Genomic DNA, 23744 nt, shown 5'->3' on the forward strand with positions numbered 1-23744 from the left:
TCAGGCACTGGTGCTTTGCCCAAAGCTGCGGGGCTGAGCCCAGTTTGCCCAAAGCCGCGGGGCTGAGCCCAGTTTGCAGTTCGCCCAAAGCCGCGGGGCTGAGCCCAGTTTGCAGTTCGCCCAAAGCCGCAGGGCTGAGCCCAGTTTGCAGTTCGCCCAAAGCCGCAGGGCTGAGCCCAGTTTGCAGTTTGCCCAAAGCCGCAGGGCTGAGCCCAGTTTGCAGTTCGCCCGAAGCCGCAGGGCTGAGCCCAGTTTGCAGTTCGCCCAAAGCCGCGGGGCTGAGCCCAGTTTGCAGTTCGCCCAAAGCCGCAGGGCTGAGCCCAGTTTGCAGTTCGCCCAAAGCCGCAGGGCTGAGCCCAGTTTGCAGTTCGCCCAAAGCCGCAGGGCTGAGCCCAGTTTGCAGTTTGCCCAAAGCCGCAGGGCTGAGCCCGGTTTGCAGTTCGCCCAAAGCCGCAGGGCTGGCCCCCGGGCCGCGCTCCCGCAGCCCCCCTCAGGGGACGTGCAGCCCCCCTCAGGGGACGTGCAGCCGGCTGCGGGCCGTGTCGGTGCCCAGGCTGTTCGTGGCTGTGCACCCGTACAGCCCGGGGCGGGGGCTCTGCAGCAGCAGCGTGCCCGTGGGCTGCAGCTGAGCCCCGGGGCCGCGGCCCGGGCGGGCTGCGGAGAGCACGGAGCCGTCGGGCAGCTGCCAGGTGATGTCGGGTTTGGGGATGCCCAGCGCCACGCAGGGCAGCTGCACCGCGGCCCCGGGAAGGGCGCGCAGGGCCGGGGGGGCTCTGCCCACGATGCGCGGGGCGTGGGCTGTGACCTGCACGGCGATGCTGACCGAGGAGTGCCCGGCGGCGTTGCTGGCCCTGCACAGGTAGGTGCCCGCGTCCCGGGCAGAGGCTGCCCGGAGCAGCAGCGTCCCGTTGTCCAGCAGCACGAACCTCCCGCTGGCCTGCGGCCGCTCCAGCACGCGGCCCCCCGGCAGCGCCCACGCCACGCGGGGCCGGGGGCTGCCCTGGGCGCGGCAGGGCAGGGACAGGGGCTCCCCGCTGGCCGCCCGCACCAGCCCCGCGGAGCTCACGATGCTGGGCTTCTGGGCCACCTCCAGCAGCAGCAGCTTCTCTATGTAGCCCACCTGGTTGCGGGCGGCGCAGCGGTAGCGCCCGGCGTGGCGGCTCCCGGCGCTGGCGATGCGCAGGGTCCCGTCGCTCCCTGTGACAAACTGGGGCGTGCTGGTGCTGCTGGAGAGCCAGGTGCCGTTGGGCAGCATCCAGCTGATGTCAGGGGGAGGGTTTCCATCCACGGAACAGTTCAGTGTGATGGCTTTCCCGGGTATTGCTATTATCTTTTCGTTGAAAGGGTTTCTGAATATCGGTCTCCGTAGCATTTCTGTGACCTCCAGCTGCACCACCAGCACAGTCTCCCCCCCAGCGTTTCGTGCCACGCAGATGAAATCTGCTGTGTCCGAGGGCCTGATGTTGCGGATCTCGAGTGTCCCGTTCTCGTGCACCGCAATCCTGCTCCCGTAATACGGGGCTGGTAGGAAAATGTTGTCAGGCATGATCCACGTCACCTGGGGAGGAGGAGTCCCTTCTGCCCGGCAGTCGATGTGCTTCTTGGAGTGCCTCACTGCCGTCACCCTCATGATGGTTTTGTTCCCGTGCACACCGTTTATGGTGGGGGGTTTAGCAGCCACCTGCAGCCTGTACAGCTTGGTGTCGTCCCCGCCCGGGTTCCTGGCCAGGCACAGGTACTGCCCAGCGTCCGGCAGGCCGGCCTGGCCGACGGCCAGCGAGCCATTGGCGTGCAGGGAGTGCCTGCCTGTGGACGAGGAGATCATCCCGCCGGAGGGCAGCAGCCAGAATATCTGTGCCCTGGGCTCTGCGGCAGCCTCACAGTCCAGCAGGGCCGTGTCTCCAGCTGCCACCGCCACCTCCGTCTTGTCGTTGTGCTTTATTCGAGGGGCTGCCACAACGACCGTGACGTGGACCTTCATCTCGTCCCTCCCCAGCGTGTTTTGGGCGTAGCAGGTGTAATCTCCGCCCTCTGCCACCCCAGCTCGGTTGAGGTGCAGAGTGCCGTTGTCGAAGAGCACGAACCTGCGGGCCCTGTGCCCGCTGTCATCGGCCACCATGGCGTTGTTCACCACTGTCCCGTCCGGCAGCCCCCAGGAGATCTCCGGCGTGGGCGACCCCGAGGCCTTGCAGTCCACTCTGAAATCCTTCCCGTAGGGCACCAGCTTCTTGAACTGCTGCTTGTGGTCAATCTTGGCTGGTTTCATTGTAATGCTGACTTTCATCAGTATCAGATCATCCCCAATCCTGTTTCTGGCCACGCACAGGTAATCACCTGCATCCTTTTCTGTAACTGCCTCGATAGCCAAGGATCCATTGGGGTAGACGTGGATCCGACTTCCCATTCTGTTGTGGGGAGAGAGAGAGGAAAACAATGATGGAAACAAGTGCTGGGGTGAATGCTGAGCACTGGAAGGGACTGAACGAGTTAACAGCACAGGACAACACAGCAGCCCTTCCCAAAGGCAGTGCCCACCCAGCGTGTCCCACCCTGATGTCATTGACCTGCCCTGGTGTCACTGTCAATTTTGGTGTTGTGTGGGTGTGAGTGGTGCTGACTCTGCTGGGACCCCCCTGCACTGGGTGTCTCTCCTAAGGTGCAGGTGAGCTGTTGCTGTGGGAAGGGGTGTGGGGAGACCACCAAAGACAGAGATGAAAGAAACCCCTCCCTGCTGAGCCCTGCTCCACTAATCTGTTACAAGGAACTTCCCCTCCTCCAAACGGACAGCACTCAGCCAGTGCATGATGGCAGTAGCAGCCTTAACTCAAATATTACTTGTACCTGTTTGGAGACCTCTCCCACCTAGGCAGTTGATGTGATCTGTTATCAGGTCTGTTATTAGATATAGATTCTGTTAGAACAGATGTTTCGCTACTGTTAAATGCTTAAAAATTGGTTTAGTTCACAGTGTTTTAGTGCTGTAACACTTTTATGTGAGCACCAGAGGAGACAGTGTTTGGAGCTCCAAAGAGGTGAAGGAAAACTGGATCATACCTGTGCCACTGGTCCACAACAGCCTTGGAGGGCAGTCTCCAGATTATCCTGGGCTTGGGCTCCCCACTTGCTGTGCAGTTGAGAAGCAGCCTGTCCCCGAAGCTCAGCCGGGTCAGCTGCTGCGAGGCGCTGGCAATTCTGGGCAGCGTGTCCGTGCGCTGCAGCTCCAGGCTGACCACCCTCCTGTCCGAGCCCGTGGAGCTGGTGGCGATGCACTCGTAGGTGCCGCTGTCAGAGGGGGCCAGGCTGCCCAGGTGCAGGGTGCCATTGGGCAGCACCAGCCGCGGGGCGTGTGGCACCTGCAGGGGCTCCAGCTGCAGGGGTTGTACTTGCAGGGGCTCCAGCTGCAGGGGTTTTACTTGCAGGGGCTCCAGCTGCAGGGGTTGTACTTGCAGGGGCTCCAGCTGCAGGGGTTTCAGCGCTGTGCCGTCGGGCAGCACCCAGTGCACCGTGGGCTCGGGGTTCCCCTGGGCCGTGCAGGGCAGCCTCAGGCTCTCCCCCAGCGCTCCCACCACGCTCTGTCTCTTCTCCTCCAGGATGCTGGGAGGGGCCGCGACCACCTGCAGCCTCAGGGCCAGCGTGTCCGAGCCCGCGGGGCTGGTGGCCAGGCAGGTGTAGAGGCCGCGGTCGTACACGGTGACCGCCCGGATGAGCAGCGTGCCGTCCGGCCCCACGCGGGCTCTGCCGGGGCCCGAGGGGTGCGACAGGCGGGTGCCGTTCGCCAGGAGCCAGGAGATGCTGGGAGGGGGCCAGCCCTGGGCTCTGCAGGGCAGCGCCACGCTGGTCCCCGAGTGCGCGGTCAGCAGGCGCCGCTGGCCGCCGGCGATGCGCGGGGCCGAGCCCAGCACGGCCAGCGTGACCAGCAGCCGGGCCGCGCCCAGCGCGTTGGCCGCCGTGCACAGGTACTGCCCCGCGTCCTGCAGCCCCGCCCGGGCGATGGCCAGAGTCCCGTTGGGCAGCACTGCCCAGCTGGCACCTGCGGCACCGCGGCCTGCGGGACAGGGGCTGTCACTGCGGGTCACCGGCACTGGCACTGCCTGTCATTGTCTGACACTGCTGGTCACTGTCACTGAGGGTCACTAGCACTGACACGGCCCATCAGTGCCTCTGTCACTGCTGGTCACTGGCACTGACACTGCGGGTCACCAGCACTGTCACTGCCTGTCACTGTCACTGCCTGACACTGTCACTGCTGATCACTGTCTGACACTGCTCATCACTCCTTGTCACTGCCTGACACTGTCACTGCCGGTCACTATCACTGCCCGTCACTGCCTGTCACTGTCACTGTCACTGCCTGACACTGTCACTGCCTGACACTGTCACTGCCGGTCACTGTCGCTGCCGGTCACTGTCTGACACTGCCTCTGTCACTGCCCATCACTGCCTGTCACTGTCTCTGTCACTTCCACTGCGGGTCACTGTCACTGCCCATCACTGTCACTGCCCATCACTGTCACTGCCTCTGTCACTACCTGTCACTGCCTGTCCCTTCCTGCCCCAGGCTCTCCTCTGCCCCAAACACCTGCCCGCCTCCGCTTCGCCCAAATAACCGAGACAACAGCCGTAAACCCAAAAGAATCAGAGAATTTTGAGTATAGAATGACAGAGCTTTCAAGTAAGAACGAAGCTGGATCTCCAGCAGAGATGAAGTTTGGATAAAGCAGGTGGGGCTTTGCAATCCAAACCTGGCACAGCTGTAACTCGATTTGAGTGGTTTTCACCACATTTTTCTTTTCACTTGTCTCACTGTTCTGGAATAGCAGGTAATGTACAATAAATACCTAATTCTTCCCACAATAAGCAAGGAATCATAATTAAACATAGGTTTGATTTTTAAAAAATCATTTAACTAAAGAGCTGTTCCAGAATCAGCACTAAGATGCTCCAGTGAGTCTCTGTCACCATTTCAGAGTTTACCTTTCACTAACATTTCACAGTACTCTGAAATGAGGCAATGCTTGAGTTTGGCACACAGAAGAGGTGCTAAATTACAGGAGTAAAGGAAGGAAAATTCTAGAGAGGTTTATCAAACTCACCTGATGGTATCTTGGTCCACTGTATTGTTGGAGGGGGGTTCCCAGTAGCTTCACAAGGAATGAAAGCATCAGAATTCGCCAGCAGAGTGTAAGCAGCCGATTTCCCTCCGACTATTCTGGGCTTTGAGAAGTGGTTTCTGCTTGCAGAGCCCGAGGTGGTGGGGCTGGGGATGGTGGTGGTGTCTCGATGTCGTGGCCTTTCAGCCCAGGCGCGGGCAGAGCTGTCCCTGTCCCTGTCCCTTGCCCAGGGAGTCTGTGCTGGCCGCGGGCTGCTCCCCGTCCCTGTGCCCTCGGGAGGTGGCCCGGGCCGGGGCTGGCGCTGGCCACCGCCCCGGGGGGGCTCTGGGGCTCTGGGGGTGGCCGTGGTGGGGGCTGGCAGAGGGGAGGGGTGCCGGGCGCTGGGAGCAGTGGCTGCAGCAGGAGCCCCTGGCACGGCTCCTGCTGGGGCTGTGGGCTCTGCTCCCCGCTGCTCCTGGGCAGCCCCCTCCCCGTTTTGCAGGGAGGGAGTTTCTCCTGCCGTGGCAGTGGCTCTGATGTGCTGAGATGTGGCACTGGCTGCAGCAGTGGCACCCGGGGAGGTTTGGGGTGCCATGGGGGGGCTCTGGGCAGGGCCAGCAGCCGGGGATGTGGCCAGCTGGGTGTCCCTCTGTGTGCCTGGGGTGCTCTGGGGTGCCGTGGGGGGGCTCTGGGCAGGGCCAGCAGCCGGGGATGTGGCCAGCTGGGTGTCCCTCTGTGTGCCTGGGGTGCTCTGGGGTGCCGTGGGGGGGCTCTGGGCAGGGCCAGCAGCCGGGGATGTGGCCAGCTGGGTGTCCCTCTGTGTGCCTGGGGTGCTCTGGGGTGCCATGGGGGGGCTCTGGGCAGTCACACTGCCGGTCAGTGACACTGCTGACCAGGTGCTCCTGCAGGTGCCTGGGGCTGCTGCTGTCTGTGTGGCTGCCCTGGGCCTGTGCTGAGCTGTCTCAGGGCTGTCAGGGATCCCCAGCACTGCTGCTCTGGTCATGGAGCCTGCACTGATGCTCCCAGGGAGAGGCTTTGTGGGTGCAGGGCTCGGGGGCACAGCTGGTGACATGAGAGCTGTCACTGCAGGGGTGGCTGTGCTCTCTGCAGGGGTGGTTGTGCTCTCTGCAGTGGTGGCTGTGGTCACTGCAGTGGTGGCTGTGCTTACTGCAGGGGTGGCTGTGGTCACTGCAGTGGTGGCTGTGCTCACTGCAGTGGTGGCTGTGCTCTCTGCAGGGGTGGCTGTGCTCTCTGCAGGGGTGGCTGTGCTGGCTGCAGGGGTGGCTGTGCTCTCTGTAGGGGTGGCTGTGCTCACTGCAGGGGTGGCTGTGCTCAGTGTAGGGGTGGTTGTGCTCTCTGCAGTGGTGGCTGTGCTGGCTGCAGTGGTGGCTGTGCTCTCTGTAGGGGTGGCTGTGCTCAGTGCAGGGGTGGCTGTGGTCACTGCAGGGGTGGCTGTGGTCACTGCAGGGGTGGCTGTGCTCTCTGCAGGGGTGGCTGTGCTGGCTGCAGTGGTGGCTGTGCTCACTGCAGGGGTGGCTGTGCTCAGTGTAGGGGTGGCTGTGGTCACTGCAGGGGTGGCTGTGGTCACTGCAGGGGTGGCTGTGCTCTCTGTAGGGGTGGCTGTGCTCTCTGCAGGGGTGGTTGTGCTCTCTGCAGTGGTGGCTGTGCTCTCTGCAGTGGTGGCTGTGCTCTCTGTAGGGGTGGCTGTGCTCAGTGCAGGGGTGGCTGTGCTCTCTGCAGTGGTGGCTGTGCTCACTGCAGGGGTGGCTGTGCTCAGTGCAGGTGTGGTTGTGCTCTCTGTAGGGTTGGCTGTGCTCTCTGCAGTGCTGTGGGCTGCAGCCCCTCGCTGTGGGGCAGCTGTTTTAGGAGGCCTCTTCCTCCTCTGCCCTCTCCTTGCTCCCACTCTGAATATTTTACTTTTGGTGCCTCTGGTGTGGGTTTGAGGAGCAGTAGCAAGTGGAACTGTTGGCTTCAATCCCACTGCACTCAATGCCCTGGCTGCAGTGCTGGCAGTGTCCTTTGCAGGGACAGACGTGACCGTGGCAGCAGCTTTCTGCCTTGCCCTGTGGTCCTTTTCCTCCTCCCTGAGGAGTGCTGTGCTTTGATGTGTACCCACAGGGTGCTCCAGTGCCGTGTCCATGGTGGAGGGGGAAGACTGGGGTGCCTCTGGGCTAAATGGATCCATGGAACTGCTCAAGTTATTTAAGGCTGGCACATTTGATACAGAGTTCATGTTCAGTTGAACACCTGTAGCCACAGCTGTGCCTCCTCTGGCAGACCCTGGCCTCCCAAAATTGTATCTGTGCTCTTTCATGCCTGGGACACGTCCTGGTCTAACAATTCGTCTCCGACCAGAAATTTTCCTTCGTCTCCCGTGGTGCTGCTGGAGCTGGGCTGGGTGAGTTGGAGTGTCCTGGACAACCCGAATTTGCTGATGAGCAGCCAAAGTCAAGGCCAGTGGTGGATTAGGGGTTCCTCCTTTCTGAGTACTATGAAAATAAATGGGGCCAAATTCAGAGCTTGGTTCATTGACTGTCGCCACAGGGAGCTGGTGATCTCTTTTGGTGGAAACATTATCAATAGGCTCAGTAAAAATATGTAATTTGTCTGCTGGGATTTGGGGAGCTACAGCCTTGCTGGTGCCTGTAGCTTCTGTCATGGGTGTCATGGATGCAGATTTTAGATGCTGCTCGTTACTTTGCCCAGCAGGGAAGAGTGTGGATGTTCCACTAGGTACAGTTGATTGTTTTACACCATTTGCTGATATTTGACTCAAATCAGGTCTTTCCCATGAGTCTGTAGGTTTTGGAAGTGCTTGTGGCCTTTTGCTGGCAGGTGCCACGGGGTGTGGAGGAGGTGAGGGCAGCGGGGTGGGTGGCTGTGTGAGCAGGAGGGAGCTGCTCCGGGCAGGGGTGGCACTCGCCGTCTCCTCGGGCCCTGCAGTGACCATGAGCTCTGTTGCTGTCCCCAGAGCAGATACCAGGGATCTCTCTGTTGCTATCATGAATTCTTCTTCTGGAGATATGAGATCACCGGATGTCTCCTCCTCATCCTCAGGCACCTCTGAGAGTTTGTGCACTCGAATGGGCGGTTCTGTTGCAACTTCTGCTCGTTTGTCCGTCCCTGACAGGTTCCTCTTTGTTTTCTCCAGCAAGGCTGCCCAGCGCTGTGGATCAACTCTCCTGGCTGAGGAAACAAACTGCCTCCTGTGTCCCCTGAACCTCCTGCCTGCTCTGCCTCCGTGGGGCCACTGAGGCGTTTTCCTGTGGCTGTTCCTCTGCCGTGTGCTCCGTGTGCCCTGGCTGCTGGCTGCTGCTGCAGCAGGTCCCCCAGGAGCTGCCGGGGTGGCTGCAGTGACCGAGGGGTGTGAGGGATGTGAGGGATGTCCCTGTGCTGCAGCAGGTCCCCCAGGAGCTGCCGGGGTGGCTGCAGTGACCGAGGGGTGTGAGGGATGTGAGGGATGTGAGGGATGTGAGGGATGTGAGGGATGTGAGGGATGTGAGGGATGTGAGGGATGTGTGGGATGTGAGGGATGTCCCTGTGCTGCAGCAGGTCCCCCAGGAGCTGCCGGGGTGGCTGCAGTGACCGAGGGATGTGAGGGATGTACCTGTAGCTCAGCAGAGAGCAGCAGATCATCGCCAGAGCCTTCTTCCCACTCTCCCAGAGCCCCTTGCCGTTCCTGCGGAGCGGTCCCCTCCTGTGTCAGGAGCACCTGGAACACCAGCAGGTCAGCTCCGAGCCGGTTGGCCGCCACACATCGGAAGTAGCCCGCGTCCCGCTGCGTCAGCCCCTGGATTGTCAAGGTGCCGTTGGCAAGGAGGCGTTTGTTCCCCGCAGAGTGGCGCAGGACGGTGCGCTCGGGCAGCACCCAGGTGAGGGCAGGCTCGGGGGCGGCCGTGGCGGAGCAGGGCAGGTGCAGGGTGCTGCCGAGAGCCGCCACCAGCCGCGCCCCGTTGACCGCGCCGCGCCGCGCCCGCGGCTCCAGCACCGTGACCCGGAACGCGAGCACGGCGGCGTCGTGCCGGTTGCTGGCGATGCAGTGGTACAGCCCCGAGTCGAACACGTCGGCCATCCTCAGCGCCAGCACCCCGCTCCTGAGCACGGCGATCCTGCCGTCCTCGCTGATGTGGGGAGCCTGCAGCCGGCTGCCGTCGGGCAGCGCCCAGCGCAGGGCCGGGGCCGGCTGCCCCTCCGCCCGGCAGCGCAGCTCCACCGAGCCCCCGGGCAGCACGCTGAGCTCCGTGCGTGTGCCGCCGTCCCTGGCGATGAGGGCCCAGCCGTGCGTGCCCCGCTGCTGGGGCTGGCCGGGCAGGCGCAGCCGGGCGGACAGGCGGAGGCGCAGCGCGCTGAGCGTGGTGCCCGCCCGGTCCAGCTGCAGGGCCAGCCGCCGCTGCAGCAGCCAGCCTGGCTCGGCCCGCAGCACCGCCTCCACCCGCGTGAACAGCTCGTCCCTCTCGCTGGAGACCTGCTCGTACCTGTAGCTCACAACAGGCACGTCGGTTACCTGCGCGGTTTGCTCCAGCACCAAAGGAGAGCTGCTGTACAGCGCCAGGATGCTCCAGAGCTGCTGGATGTGTTCAAAATCGATAGCGCACACCAGCAATGCTGAGAAGGAGGTGTTGAGCACTGTGCTGGGGCCGTTTGTGTCAAAGGAGATGGGAGACATTTCCTTCGGTTTCTGGACATCGCAAAGCAAGTCGCCTCGATTTCCTGCTTGGTCAGTCAGATTCAGAACCACAGATCCTATCGGGGCTATCAAGTCCTCGGGAGACACAAAACTGAAATCCCCATCGTCTGGCATCGTGAGGTTCCTGGATTTCAGGGAGTCCTGGATGACTGGCTTAGTGCACGTGAAAGATGCAGAGGGAAGGTCTGCTAAACTTTTCCCATTGTGATTTCTGGGGCTAGCACAGACTGGGCATTGCTGCACACCAGAACTTCTCTCTTTCCTGCACTTTATAACATCTGAAGGGAAGAAAACTTCAGTAAGCTTCTGTGCCACAAGTTTTAGTATTTAAAATGAGATATAACAAGTGGTTCTTTTGAATAAAATAAAACCAAGACTTGAAGTGACAAGTGAATGGCAACAGCAAAGTCCTAGAGAACCTTGAGTTCCTTATTTTCTTTTTAAAGAATCACGTGCAATGCTTTCTCTTGCCAATTCCGTAAAAGTCAGCTTGTTCCCTGTGGATTCTCCTGGTGCACAGAAGCTTTGGGCTGGCCAAGGAAAATTCCACATTAAGAAAAGCTGCACTTGGGAATGCATTAAGGCAACTAGATTCATTTAATCTGGGAAAATGGAGTGGCATTAATCTCTTTATCCTGATCACACCCACCCACAAAGATCGTTTTCCCCAATCTTTTCTGGAAGAATGACAGATGAATAAGGGACAGTTACCTGCCTCAGGGAGAGTGAGATGCTGCAGGAGGATTAAAGAGCAGGAACAAAGGCTTCAGCTCACCTGGTCTGTCCCGTGCCCACTCTGCAAAGCCCTGCAGGCTGCAGTCACAGGACCAGGGGTTTCCATGCAGGTAAATGCTCTCGAGCTCTGGCATGTAGGAAAACATTTCTTGTGGAAGCGAGGTCAGCAGATTGTCAGACAGAGAGATGTGCTTCAGGAAGGAGATCCTGAATATCTGACTGTAGCGCAAGGTGACAAAAGTGTCTGGATGCAGCTGCTGAAGCAAATTTCCATCCAGGTGGACCAGCCTCAGGGAAGTGAGCCCATAGAAAACATTGGGGTTCACAAATTCAATTTGATTGTGGTCCATGTGCAGCCGTGCCAAGCTGCTCAGGCCGTAGAACACATCCTGTTGGAGCACTCTGACCTTGTTGTAACTCATTTTTAAGACCTGTTCATGAAAAAGTAACAGATGCATAAATATTAAGCCAAGTTAAAGTTATAGGACCCCTAACAAATGCTGCTGAAGGTTGCTCTGTGCAGTGAAAGTTCTTCACCAGACCAGGAATGCCAGGGAACTGGAGTTTCTTTAAAGAACTGAAGTGTTTATATGCAGTGTGTAAAGTTTCTACACAGTTTGGCCTTTTTTTTTCATGAAGGCTAGAAAGGAACAGGATAGTACTGAAGGGAATAGGAAATCTCAGTGGAGAACAATCCTCAAAAAGCCCCAAACTGACTAACAAATTAACAATGACAGGTTTTCTTTTTCAGACACAGAGCTTTGCAATCTTTCTCCTCTGTAAAAAGGAAATTTCATCTGCAGTTTCCTGCCAAGATACAGCTGAGAGATATCTAGCAGTGTGCTTGTCATGCTCTTTACCCTGTACCTGAGTGCCTGCCTGGGAAGAGGACATTTCCCATTAGGATACTGGATTTTGATACTGCATTTTCTTGTGAACAAGGTAAGGAACAGAAAGCTGAAATGGTGCAGAAGGCTGCTCTGTGCCTGGGCCAGTATGGCTGGAAGCTGAGTCAGGACAAAAGTAACACTGGGCGATTTAGTTCTCACCTGCAGTGAATGTAAATCACTGAACACCTTGTCAGGGATGGTGCTGATCTCATTGCTGTGCAGCATCAGTAGCTCCAGCTTCTCCAGGCCAGCAAAGTCCGTGGGGCTGAGCTTCCTCAGGCTGTTGTAGCTGCACAGGAGGGGTTTAGTCAGCCCCAGCTCACAGCTCTTAAATCCAACCAGCCCAAACAAATGAACCACTCTTTGGGAACAGCTAAAGGTAAGCAGCCCTTCCCTTTGCCAAGAGGAAACAAAGTCATTCCTTCATGTTAGCACTGAGGGTGGTCACTTTTCCAGGACAGCGTTCTGATGGAGAATTCCCAGTGGATGGGGCAAGTGACAGCAAGCACGAAACACATCTGTGCTCACTTGCTGCCACTTCAGTGAAAAGTTCCTTGTGATTTTCTGCAGATACATCTGGGTGGTTTGAAGGTTATGTGTATCAAAAGGGATACACAGGTCAGACCAATATTGATGATGGGTCTTATTGTTTGATTAAAGAGACACAACACTTGCATGAAGGGGCCAGACAAGCCTGGGTCTGATCTGCTCCCTGCTCCTTTAACTGCTCAGAGAATGGAATCACCATGGAGGCTGGCATGGCCAGACAAGTCAAATTTGTCCTGAACTCAGCAGATGAAACATGGACCCAAAAGCTGTGGGACCTTCTAAGTGTCAGAATCACAGAACAGGCTGGATCAGGAGGGACCCAGAAGGATCGTGAGCCCAGCTCGAGTGCATGGCTCACACAGGGATCTAACCCCCGACCTTGGTGCTGCATCACTGCACCGCCTGCAGATTTCAATACACGTGCTCCTTTCCCAGTCGGCTTTCTGAGCTCTGAACTAGCCTTTTCCTGGAGAGAAATCTGTTCCAGGCATCTTCCAGGTTCCATGCTACAGACACAACATGCTCAGGTAATATAAATATAAGCTCAAAACTTCTGAAGTTCTCGTGTGTCCCGTGTTAGACCCCAAGATTTCTCCTTTCTGTGGGTGGTCCCAGGCTGGCTGTGGCTGCAGCCGCTGCTCGGCATTGCAGATCGTTAAACTCTACAGCCTTAACCATTTGGTTATTTCCCAGCCCTGGATGGTTAATTACGCTGTGCAAAGCGTTGACAGGCCGGCGGCCCGAGGTTGCACGTACCCCAGGTTGATGCGCTGCGCGCCGGGCGGGATGCGCGGCGGGACGGCGCTCAGGTAGCGGAAGGTGCAGTGGAGCTCGGCGGGGCCGGGGCAGGCGCAGGGCCGGGGACAGGCGCTGGTGGCCGGCAGGGTGGCCAGGCAGGCCAGGAGGGTCCCCAGGAGGGTCCCCAGCCCGCGGGGCTCCGTGCGCGGGGCCCCCATCCTGCGGCGATCCTACGCTGCCATCCCCGGCGGCCGGCGGGTTCCTGCAAACACAGCACAGGGCACTCAGCGCCGGCCGAGCTTTAAGCCATCAGCGACAAAGAATTCTTAACCTGAAAGAAAAATCCGCCCACGAACCAGCCCCCCAAACTCTCGGGTTTCCCCCAGCGAGGGATCTAAAGCGCTGTCATTTGAAGCTGCCCCGCTTGCCCCTGTCCGGCGCTCGCAGGAACAGCTGGAACTCCGCAGGGATCCCGGAGCTGTGGAATTCCGCGGGGATCCCGGAGCTGTGGAGCTCCGCAGGGATCCCGGACCCGTGGAACTCCGCAGGGATCCCGGAGCTGCAGCCGGTGCCGCCCGTGTGTCCCAGCCCCGGTCCCGTGAAACTCCGCAGGGATCCCGGAGCTGTGGAACTCCGCAGGGATCCCGGACCGTGGAATTCCGCAGGGATCCCGGACCGTGGAATTCCGCGGGGATCCCGGACCCGTGGAATTCCGCGGGGATCCCGGAGCTGTGGAGCTCCGCAGGGATCCCGGACCGTGGAATTCCGCGGGGATCCCGGAGCTGTGGAGCTCCGCAGGGATCCCGGACCGTGGAACTCCGCAGGGATCCCGGACCGTGGAATTCCGCAGGGATCCCAGACCGTGGAATTCCGCGGGGATCCCGGAGCTGCAGCCGGTGCCGCCCGTGTGTCCCAGCCCCAGACCCGGCCCGGCTCTCGGCTCATCCCCCGGAGGCGGCTCCACACGTCAGCTCCTTCCCCGCCAGGAGCGATTCCAATCCAAATTAACTCGTTTCGCATCCCTCGCACAAACCCTCGGCGCCGCCCCGGCACCGGCACCGGCACCGGCCGCGCGTTGGGGCACGGACGGACCCGACACCGACTCGTCCTCCCCGGGGATCGCCGGGGCTCCTGCAGCCCGGCCGGCACGGGGATCGCTGGAAGCGGGGCGGGAGAAGCGCCCGGAGCCGCCGCCGCCTCTCCGGGGATGCTGCGGGACCGGCACCGCTGCTCCATCCGTGCCCCGCACGGGAACCCTGCAGGGAAACCTCCCATGGGAACCCTGCACGGGAAACCTGCCTGCAAACCCTGTATGGGAACCCTGTATGGGAACCCTGCATGGAAACCCTTACTCACTTACATGGACCTTGTCAATATTTTAAGAACAGGGTTTTCATCTCAGGATATGCTGTCTGTTGTCATTAAGCTGCAGCTCTCACTTCTGAGAGGCAGAGCATTAAATTACAAGAGATGCAAAGCTCTCCCTCCGGAAGGTGCTGAGGAACATGTGGAATATTTTACTGTGATGTGGCTGGGATTTCCCGAGAGCACACTGCCTGTACAAACCCGTGCTGAGCTCGCTGCTTTGCTGGCAATTCTGGCCCTTGTCTGACTTCAAGACATTGGTTTAGCTGGAATTCATTACTGGGGAGAATGAAGGGAGCTTTTTGTTAAATGAAACGATATTTTGGCAAGAAAGTGTGACTGAGCGTGAGCTGAGGAGAGCTGGGAAGAGCAAAGCTGATGAAGGGAGTGTTTGTGAGCTGGACCTGCTCAGCAAATTGTATCAAGGCTGGAGCACAATTTCTGCTCATTTCCCAGCAGTTCAGCTCCTAGGTACCTTTCTGTGGAATAACCTTGGTTATTCAGGAGGCCGGAGGGAAGGCAGAGCTGCCCCAGAGCTGTTCTGGGGTTTGTGTGCACTCACCACCCCTCTGCCAGAGCCTGCACGGGGATCCTGCTCTGCTTTGCTCTTGCTTTGCTGTTTCCCTGTTCCCTCTTTAAATGAGGTTTTGCTTTTTCTCCTTCCTCAGCTCCAGAGAATGGAGTCACAGAAACCAAATGATGTATGGGAGGAATGACTCTTTTTTCCTTAGGAGATGGAAATAGCCTCACTGTTCAGGACTCTGCACCTCTGGTGGGCAGCCTGTTCATTAGAGGGGTGTTAATGAGGGCTGTACCCTGGCACAGCAGCAGAGCCCAGCAGAGTCTGGGTGCAGCTCATGCCCATCAGGGGTTGTTGAGTGAGGCTCTGGCTCTTCAGGTGATTTTCAGCTTCCTCCAAGAAAATCGTGGTGGGGCTGATCCACAGGCCTGGGATCCTGACAGGAGTAGGATGATCTCTTTATTTACAGGAGTCAACAGAAGTTATGTTAAGGAGGCAGAACACAGCTGTGGAGGGCACCACCCTGATGTGTTCCATGAAAAAGGGTTTTTTATGCAATTCTGATCTTAATTAGGTACCTGAATTATGTATCTGGGTTTTGTTTGATGATGTTTGGTTTTTAATTTGTTCTTCCACTGCAGACATTGCCTGGTCCCTCCCTCATCCCACTGTTCCTTTGTGACACAGTCCCAGCTGTTCCCCAGGCCAGCCCTGCAGGTGCCTCTGTTCCTGCAACACAGCATTCCCACTCTGCCTCAGTTTATCCCTCCTCATGCTCTCTCTCCTCTCCACATTGTTCCAGTTCTCCTTAAGGGCCCTTTGCAAAATGTTTTCATGTTGTTCTTTTCCTTCACAGCTTCTTGCTGGCCAAACTCTTTCAGTGCCTCGGTGGGATGCTGGAAAAGGATGACATGACCCTCCAAGTGCCTTGTTGGGAATTTTCAAAACAACACACTTAGGTACAACTCTCCTGTGGTCAAGGCCACAGTCAGACATTCCAGTTCCATTGTAATGAGCTGGACAAGCTCCCAGCAAAGCAGCAGCTGGTTCTGGGAGCACGGGCAGCGTTGGAGCCGCTGGTGTATCTGTGCAAGTGTTAATTTTGGGACAGGCAGAGCTGTCAGCGTGGGCAGTGTGGTGCTGAGCACGGGGCAGGGGTGCTGCACTCCAGGAAACCCAGCAGCACTTCAGGGGAGTGTGTGCTGCAGAGGGGACTGGGCCACGGCTGCCCTGCTGTCCCCCCTGTCCCCCTGTCCCCTCTGTCCCCTGCTGTCCCCCCTGTCCCCTCTGTCCCCCCTGTCCCCTCTGTCCCCCTGTCCCCCCTGTCCCCCTGTCCCCTCTGTCCCCTGCTGTCCCCCCTGTCCCCTCTGTCCCCCCTGTCCCCTCTGTCCCCCCGTCCCCTCTGTCCCCTCTGTCCCCCCGTCCCCTGCTGTCCCCCCGTCCCCTCTGTCCCTCTGTCCGCCCGTCCCCTCTGTCCCCAGCAGTGCCTGCAGCTCCTCCAGGTGGGATGGGCTGTGGCTGGTGGCCACGCCAGGTGTGCAGGGACCCCCAGGGCTGCAGCAGAGATGTCCTGGGCTCTGTAAATCAGTGTAAAGTGTGGGCAGCCACAGGCAGCTCCTGCTGGGTGCATCCAGAGCTGCTGAGCTGAGAGGGGTCTGCACTCCTTGCCTGGGAGGCTGTGACAGGTGTGCCCGTGACAGGTGTGCCCGTGACAGCTGTGCCCGTGACAGGTGTGCCCGTGACAGCTGTGCCCGTGACAGGTGTGTCTGTGACAGGTGTGCCTGTGACAGGTGTGCCTGTGACAGCTGTGTCTGCGACAGGTCTGTCTGTGACAGGTGTGCCCGTGACAGGTGTGCCTGTGACAGGTGTGTCTGTGACAGGTGTGCCTGTGACAGCTGTGCCTGTGACAGGTGTGCCTGTGACAGGTGTGTCTGTGACAGCTCTGCCCGTGACAGGTGTGTCTGTGACAGGTGTGTTTGTGACAGCTGTGTCTGTGACAGGTGTGTTTGTGACAGGTGTGCCTGTGACAGGTGTGCCTGTGACAGCTGTGCCCGTGACAGGTGTGTTTGTGACAGGTGTGTCTGTGACAGGTGTGCCTGTGACAGGTGTGCCCGTGACAGGTGTGCCCGTGACAGGTGTGTCTGTGACAGGTGTGCCTGTGACAGGTGTATCTGTGACAGGTGTGTCTGTGACAGGTGTGCCTGTGACAGCTGTGCCTGTGACAGCTGTGTCCGTGACAGGGGTGTCTGTGACAGCTGTGCCCGTGACAGGTGTGTCTGTGACAGGTGTGCCTGTGACAGCTGTGCCTATGACAGCTGTGCCTGTGACAGGTGTGTCTGTGACAGCTCTGCCCGTGACAGGTGTGCCCGTGACAGGTGTGCCTGTGACAGGTGTGTTTGTGACAGCTGTGCCTGTGACAGCTGTGTCCGTGACAGGTGTGTCTGTGACAGGTGTGCCCGTGACAGGTGTGTCTGTGACAGGTGTGCCTGTGACAGCTGTGCCTATGACAGCTGTGCCTGTGACAGGTGTGTCTGTGACAGCTCTGCCCGTGACAGGTGTGTCTGTGACAGGTGTGTCTGTGACAGTTGTGCCTGTGACAGCTGTGCCCGTGACAGGTGTGCCCGTGACAGCTGTGCCCGTGACAGGTGTGTCTGTGACAGGTGTGCCAGTGACAGGTGTGCCTGTGACAGCTGTGCCTGTGAAAGCTGTGTCTGTGACAGGTGTGCCCGTGACAGCTGTGCCCGTGACAGGTGTGTCTGTGACAGGTGTGCCAGTGACAGGTGTGTCTGTGACAGGTGTGCCCGTGACAGCTGTGCCCGTGACAGGTGTGTCTGTGACAGGTGTGCCAGAGACAGGTGTGCCCGTGACAGGTGTGTCTGTGACAGGTGTGTCTGTGACAGCTCTGCCCATGACAGGTGTGCCCATGACAGGTGTGCCCGTGACAGGTGTGTCTGTGACAGGTGTGCCCGTGACAGATGTGCCAGTGACAGGTGTGTCTGTGACAGGTGTGTCTGTGACAGGTGTGCCAGTGACAGGTGTGCCAGTGACAGGTGTGTCTGTGACAGGTGTGTCTGTGACAGGTGTGTCTGTGAAAGTGTGCCTGTGACAGCTGTGCCTGTGACAGGTGTGCCAGTGACAGGTGTGTCTGTGACAGGTGTGTCTGTGACAGGTGTGTCTGTGACAGGTGTGCCCGTGACAGCTGTGTCTGTGACAGCTCTGCCCGTGACAGGTGTGTCTGTGACAGCTGTGCCTGTGACAGGTGTGTCTGTGACAGGTGTGCCTGTGAAATCTGTGTCTGTGACAGCTGCAGCCTTTCCCCTGCTCCCCTGCCCATCGGGCTGGTGCTGCTCTCAGCTTGTCAGCAGTTCATTTATTTTCAGGTGCAGAAGGGTGAGGCACAGGTGCTGCCAGGCACAAAACCCCTGGTTTAACTATTTAATACTTAAATACCCCCTGGCTCTATTTAAGGCAGGCACAGGTCAGCCCCTGTTTGGCTGGGCAGGAGTTCCCTGTTGTGACTGAGCCCCTGATTTGAGGCTTGGGATTGAAAACCAGCAATAGCAGGGTGTGAGAGGAATCATGAGTGTAGGAATTCCTAGGTGAGTCTTCAAAAGTCAAGGTGAAGAGCAGAGAATGAGAGTTCTTCTGAGCTGTGGGGAGGAGGGAAGCAGAGGTGCTGCTCAGCAATCCTGAGTGCTGCCCTGGGCTGTGCAGGGTGGCAGCACTGGGAGCAGGGGGGTTCACCCAGTCAGTGCCATTTCCTCACTGGCCTGGCCGTGGTGGGGCACACAGAACTGGGCTGGGCTGCTCTGGGTAAGTCTGACTTGCATGGGGAGATGTTCCTGCTGTGGCTGTTGACAAAAGTCAGTGTGTGCTCTGGGCTGGGTGTGCAGTGCAGCAGGGCTGGCTTTGGGGAGAGCTGGCACTGACCAGCTGAGGAGGGCACAGGGCTTGGGCACTTGCTGGGACATTTTAAAACCTTTGGCTCTAAGAAATGGAGTAATTTTTCTTTAGAATAGCATGTGAAGAGTTGTTTGGGAGGAGAAAGCATGTGAAAGTGTGATATGGAGTGAAAAGTGGAGAGCTCACACTTGTCATTCTCTCCTTTTTCTCCATTTGTGTGTTCACCACTTTCAAGTAGCTGAGAATATCTAATTAAAAATCCTTTCATAATTGTAATTCTCCTAATTGAAACAATGAGGCCATAGCTGGATAATGATCTCCCACTGTCTCTTCTGCTGCTTTTCTCTTGACAATATTTTCCTTCAGTGGCTCACAGGGGCTGCTGTGTGGCTGCTGCCTTCCCAAAGCCCTGGTAGTGGCTGTGTCCCATGGCAAATTAAACACTCATGAGCTGCTTTGAGCTGTGCATGTGGGGTGGTTCAACTTTTAAACCACACTAAAGCTGGGGTGGAACTTATTAGACTTAATGAGTTTATTTATGTTATGGTTTAAAGTGGATCACCACAGGCAAAATCAAGATCCAGTCAAAAAACCACTTCACAAACATCTCCAGATGAGGTTTCTGAAGTCTGTGTTGGCTAATTACCTCCAGCATGAGTGATGTGCAGTTTCTTTCTCTGCTCTGCAGGCTGCTTGTCCAGGTTGTGTTTAACCCCCTGCTCATGAAGGGAAATATTTGAGCTGTGACACAAAGTAATGGGAGCTGGCATTTTTAAAAATGGGTGTTTTTAGGTGTGATGCTGGAATGTCTGGAGTCTGCTGGAGCACAGGAAGAGGTTCACTGTGACAGGTGACACAGCTTGAGGTGTCCTGTCCCAGCAGGAGTGACCTGGGCAGGAGCAGCACTGCAGGGACACCTGGGCATTCCCAAAAACCAGTGAAGGTGCTGCCCAAAGGCCTGTGCTACTGGCTGCAAAAAAGGGATAATTCTGAGTTAATTGTGTCACTGAACATGTTTCTGGAACATTTTGAGCTTTACCTTGGTGTGGCAGCTCTAAGCCATGGCTGTACTGGCAGTGGCATTGAGCCAGGTCCCCTGGGCACAGAGGTTCCTACAAACTTATCAGTGGAGTGAATTCCCCTCCAGTTCCAGGAAACCAGAGTCCAACCTGGCACACCAAAGAAGTTTATAAACTTGCATTTTAAGAACATTTATCTACCTGGGGATGCCTTTTGGTGCTTGCCATTGCACTCCAGGTGTGGAGCAGGGATCTGCCCAGCCTTGGGCTGGCAGATTTGGCCCTGGGCTGGCAGATTTAACCCTGCCCTGGGATGTGGCTCTGTGTCTGGGAGTTTTTGGGATCAGGGGATGGGGCGGGAAATCCCATCTGCCCAGCCCTGCCCTGCCAGATTTAACCCTGCCCTGGGGTCTGGCTCTGTCTCTGGGGTTTTTGGGACCAGGGGATGGGGCAGGAGGTGCCATCCTCTGACCCCAAGCTGAGGGATGGGCTGGGCACCCTTCAGCAGGGCTGGATGGAACAGAAGCTTTCTGTTGGGGGCAGGGGAGGGTCCCAGCACAGCTCCCTGGGGCTGCTCTCGTGTCCATTTGTTTTGGAAAGGGTTTCAGACCTCACTGTTTGTTCAGAGCTCTCAGCTGGATCCAATGTCCTTCCCATTCCTGAGCAGAGGGAGCTCTGCAGGGCTGAATGCTGTCCACTATTCCCAACCACCCTTTTCCTCCCTGAAAGCCTCCTATGGAATATCCAGCTGCTGTGCTGGAAGTCAGGAAATCTGATCCTTTCCTACATATCAAAGTACAACAAACCTCCATTTATTTTATTTTATTCCCCCTACATCTCTCCAGTTTCTTGCCTCCCTGTTGCTGTTGGCACAGCTCTTAGTGCAGATTCCATGGTTTGGGGAGCACAGAGCTCCTCACCAGGCAGGAGAGGCTGCAGGGTCCCCTGGGACACCTGGGCAAGCAGGGATCCTCTGTCAGGAATGTGGGATTTGGGATCCCTTCATCCAGCCCAGCATGATCTGGTTCTATTTATCCTGTCAGGGATGTGGGATAGAGAGCACTTGGAAGCAGCTTGACAGCCACTAAAATAAATGTTCTCTTCTGTTTATCCCTTGGCTTGCATCTGGAAATTAAATGTGCTGCATTAGGAATCTCAAACTTTGACTGTCTTACTGAGTCTTTAATTGAACACAGGTCAGACCCAAAAGCGTGACTGACTTCTTTTGCTGCCCCAGGAAAAATCCCAGATTTCAGAGAGGCTGTGGGTACAGCACATCACTGCTGTGAAAAACCTTTGCCTTCATCAGGACATGGCAGTGACTCTAGATTTGAGGGTTGAATCTAGCAACAGGAAATAATCAGACAATAAAGACTTCAATGTTGGTCTTGGGTAAAATACAGCAAGTTGTGAATGTAGGCTGAGTTCTGCTTAAAGCTGGCAAGTCTCTGCTGAAAACTGGTAAATTTTCCACAACAGTCAGCTGAATGCTGGTTTTTTTTTTACATAAAGTTGTTGAATCAAGCTGAAAGGAATGTGTCCTTAATTCTTTCAGCAATTCTTGAGCCACACGTTCAGCAGCTCTGGTCACAAACCCCAGCAATGTTGTTCTTATTTCTACATTTGCCTCAATTTCGTGTTTTCTGAGTTGAAGAGAAAATGGCTTTTTGTCTCAGGGCTGAAGTCCTTGTCAGAGGTGTGCAGGGTGGTTTCCCAGGGAGGCTCAGCCCTGCCAGGTGCTGTGACCTGGGCTGGGGCTCAGCCCTGGGGCCAGGAGCTGCTCTGGCTCCAGGTCCAGCTGGATTGTCCCTGCCAGCCCTGGGCCAGCGGGACTTGGGCAATTAAACAGTGTTTAAACCTCTGCCAGCATGTTAATGAAGCCTTGTTTATGTGCAAAGCACTTGGAAAACAACTCTAAACACTGGATTTATTTGCAGGAAGTGTTGTGCTTAATCACAGCAGATTTCCATCTGAATTTGCAGACACCATGCACGTTTTTTGCTTTGCTCAGAGCACCAGGCACTGGTTACCTGCTGGAAGGGGTCAGGGGGTGGCTCTACAGCAGCTTCCTCCTCTTCCTCCTCCTCCTCTTCCTCCTCCTCCTCTCCCAGTGCTGTGTCCACGAGCAGCTCAGGGCAGGGATGGGACATTTCATGGCAGCAGCCCCAAAGCAATTCTGACCTTTCCTCTTCCTCAGGCACAGCCTGTGCCCCCCAGAGCAGCTGGGGAAGGGAGCAGAACTGTTGGGTTTCCAGCCTTTGACCTAAATGTAGTCTTTTCTTTCCTAGAAAAGGACTTTCAGAATTCCTTTTTCACTGTAAGAATGAAAAAGGACAGCTTGGCCTCTTTTTCCTTTTCTAGGAGACTCAGCTCATTTCTGAGTCCTTCCTGGAAAAACATTTTCTGATGTTGAAATTAGCCCAGGCCAGAGCCACTGCCTGGGAGTGCTTAGCTGTAAATTCACATGCTCTTGGCCTCTGTTTGCTTTATCTCCTGTGAGTTTAGCACAGAGCCTTTGGCTTTGTTCTGGTTTTGCTGATGATGTGAGGTCCAAAGTGACTTCCCCAGAAGGGAGTTACAGCCAGAGATTAACATTGTGTGTGTTGGGCAGCTCCTGGCCCATGATGGAAATAACATTTTATTCCAGTTTAATCCTTGTGTCAGCCCCAGAGCAGCACCAAGAATCTGTGAGATTCCCACTGGGAGCTGCAGCTCCTGCAGCCTGGGTCCCAGGGGAGGATCAGGGGGGGATCAGGGGTGGATCAGGGACAAGGGGAGGATCAGGGACACTGGGGGAGCTGCTGCAGCCCCCAGCCCTTGGGAGGGTCCCTTGGCTGGCTCAGGCAGCCCTGGGGGGACAGGGGCTCCCTGCAGCTGCTTTGCTGTGTCTGTGCTGCTGGGGCTGGGGTCTGCACATCCCACCAGTGCCTGGCCAGGAGCACCACTGGGCTCCTGGTGCTGCCTTCCAGGCAGGGGAAATGTGAGTGGAGCCCTGGGAATGGGAGATCCACAGCTGCCAGGCTGTTCCAGGCTCTGGGCTCAGGCTGTTCCAGGCTCAGGCTCTGCCAAGCTCAGTCCTGGGCTCAGGCTGTGCCAGGCTCAGGCTGTTCCAGGCTCAGGCTCTGCTAGGCTCTGGCTCAGGCTCTGCCAGGCTCAGGCCGTTCCAGGCTCAGGCTCTGGGCTCAGGCCGTGCCAGGCTCTGGGCTCAGGCTCTGGCTCTGGGCTCAGGCTGTGCCAGGCTCTGGGCTCAGGCCATTCCAGGCTCAGGCTGTGCCAGGCTCTGCCAGGCTCAGGCTCTGCCAGGCTCAGGCCATTCTGGGCTCAGGCTGTGCCAGGCTCTGGGCTCAGGCTGTGCCAGGCTCAGGCCATTCCAGGCTCTGGGCTCAGGCTCTGCCAGGCTCAGGCTCTGGGCTCAGGCTGCTCCCAGGCAGGCAGGTTCCAGGGGCTGCTCTGCACTCTGCTCCCTCCATCCATCCCTGATGCTACAAGAACAAGAAACATCTGGCAGAGAGGCCACGTAGCTCCAGCCTCCTGAGTGCAGATGCTTTGCAGAGCTGTGCACAAACACAGACCTTGAGTTCTCTGTTGTTGGAACCTCTGGCACTCCCCTGTGTGAGCCCTGCTCTACCTGGCATTCCTGTGTGGAAGGTGTCCTGCTGGCTTTTCCCTTTCCCCTGGCAGTACTGGTTCCAGTTAAACCCAGCTGGGAGTGCCACAGGGCTCACTCTGCTCCTGCTGGCAGGTTCTCTCTTGTGACTACGTGTAGAAAATACCTGGTTGGTTGTGTAGGAGCTGGATTGAGTTTCTAGGTCGTGGTAAGCAGGGATGAGGGGCCAAATTCTGATCCTGTGATGACATGGGTAAACTCCCACTGGTTTCCAAAGCCTGAGTTGGCTGAAGAGGGCTGGGTTTTGCAAATCCAAGTGCCTCTGACAAACACATTTGGCTCACTTTCTGCCAGCACTCCATTATTTTCCCCCACTTCAGATGTTTATGTGAGTGCTTGCTGGCTGGAGGGGCTGGATGTGTCTGGATATATTTGGGAGTATAAATGACACTAAACATATCCAGCAAATGCCATCAGCCCTGCTCAGCTGGAGGAGCCTCACAGAGCTCCTGTACCCCTGTCTCACAGCCCTGCTCCCTCCTGGCTGGCAGGGTGCAGGTTTCTGCAGAGCTCCCACAGTGCCCCCTCCCAGCTCTGCACAGGGCTCAGCCCAGTGAGCCTGGAACAGAACCAGCTTGTGA

General features: G+C 57.3%; 1 protein-coding gene across 1 annotated transcript; it reads right to left on the reverse strand.

Moving 5' to 3' along the window:
* Positions 1-413: 413 nt before the first annotated feature.
* IGSF10 (immunoglobulin superfamily member 10) lies at positions 414-12907 on the reverse strand. Its single transcript, XM_056499064.1, has 8 exons — positions 12708-12907; positions 11562-11691; positions 10553-10943; positions 8694-10055; positions 5813-8456; positions 5094-5692; positions 3055-4045; positions 414-2405 (listed from the first exon to the last, which is right to left on the reverse strand). Exons 1-8 carry the CDS (start codon positions 12905-12907, stop codon positions 512-514), a joined length of 8211 nt encoding a protein of 2736 aa, XP_056355039.1. The 3' UTR covers positions 414-511.
* Positions 12908-23744: the final 10837 nt, after the last annotated feature.

This window comes from Oenanthe melanoleuca, chromosome 9 (assembly GCF_029582105.1).
Source record: "Oenanthe melanoleuca isolate GR-GAL-2019-014 chromosome 9, OMel1.0, whole genome shotgun sequence".
NCBI classification, from domain to species: domain Eukaryota; kingdom Metazoa; phylum Chordata; class Aves; order Passeriformes; family Muscicapidae; genus Oenanthe; species Oenanthe melanoleuca.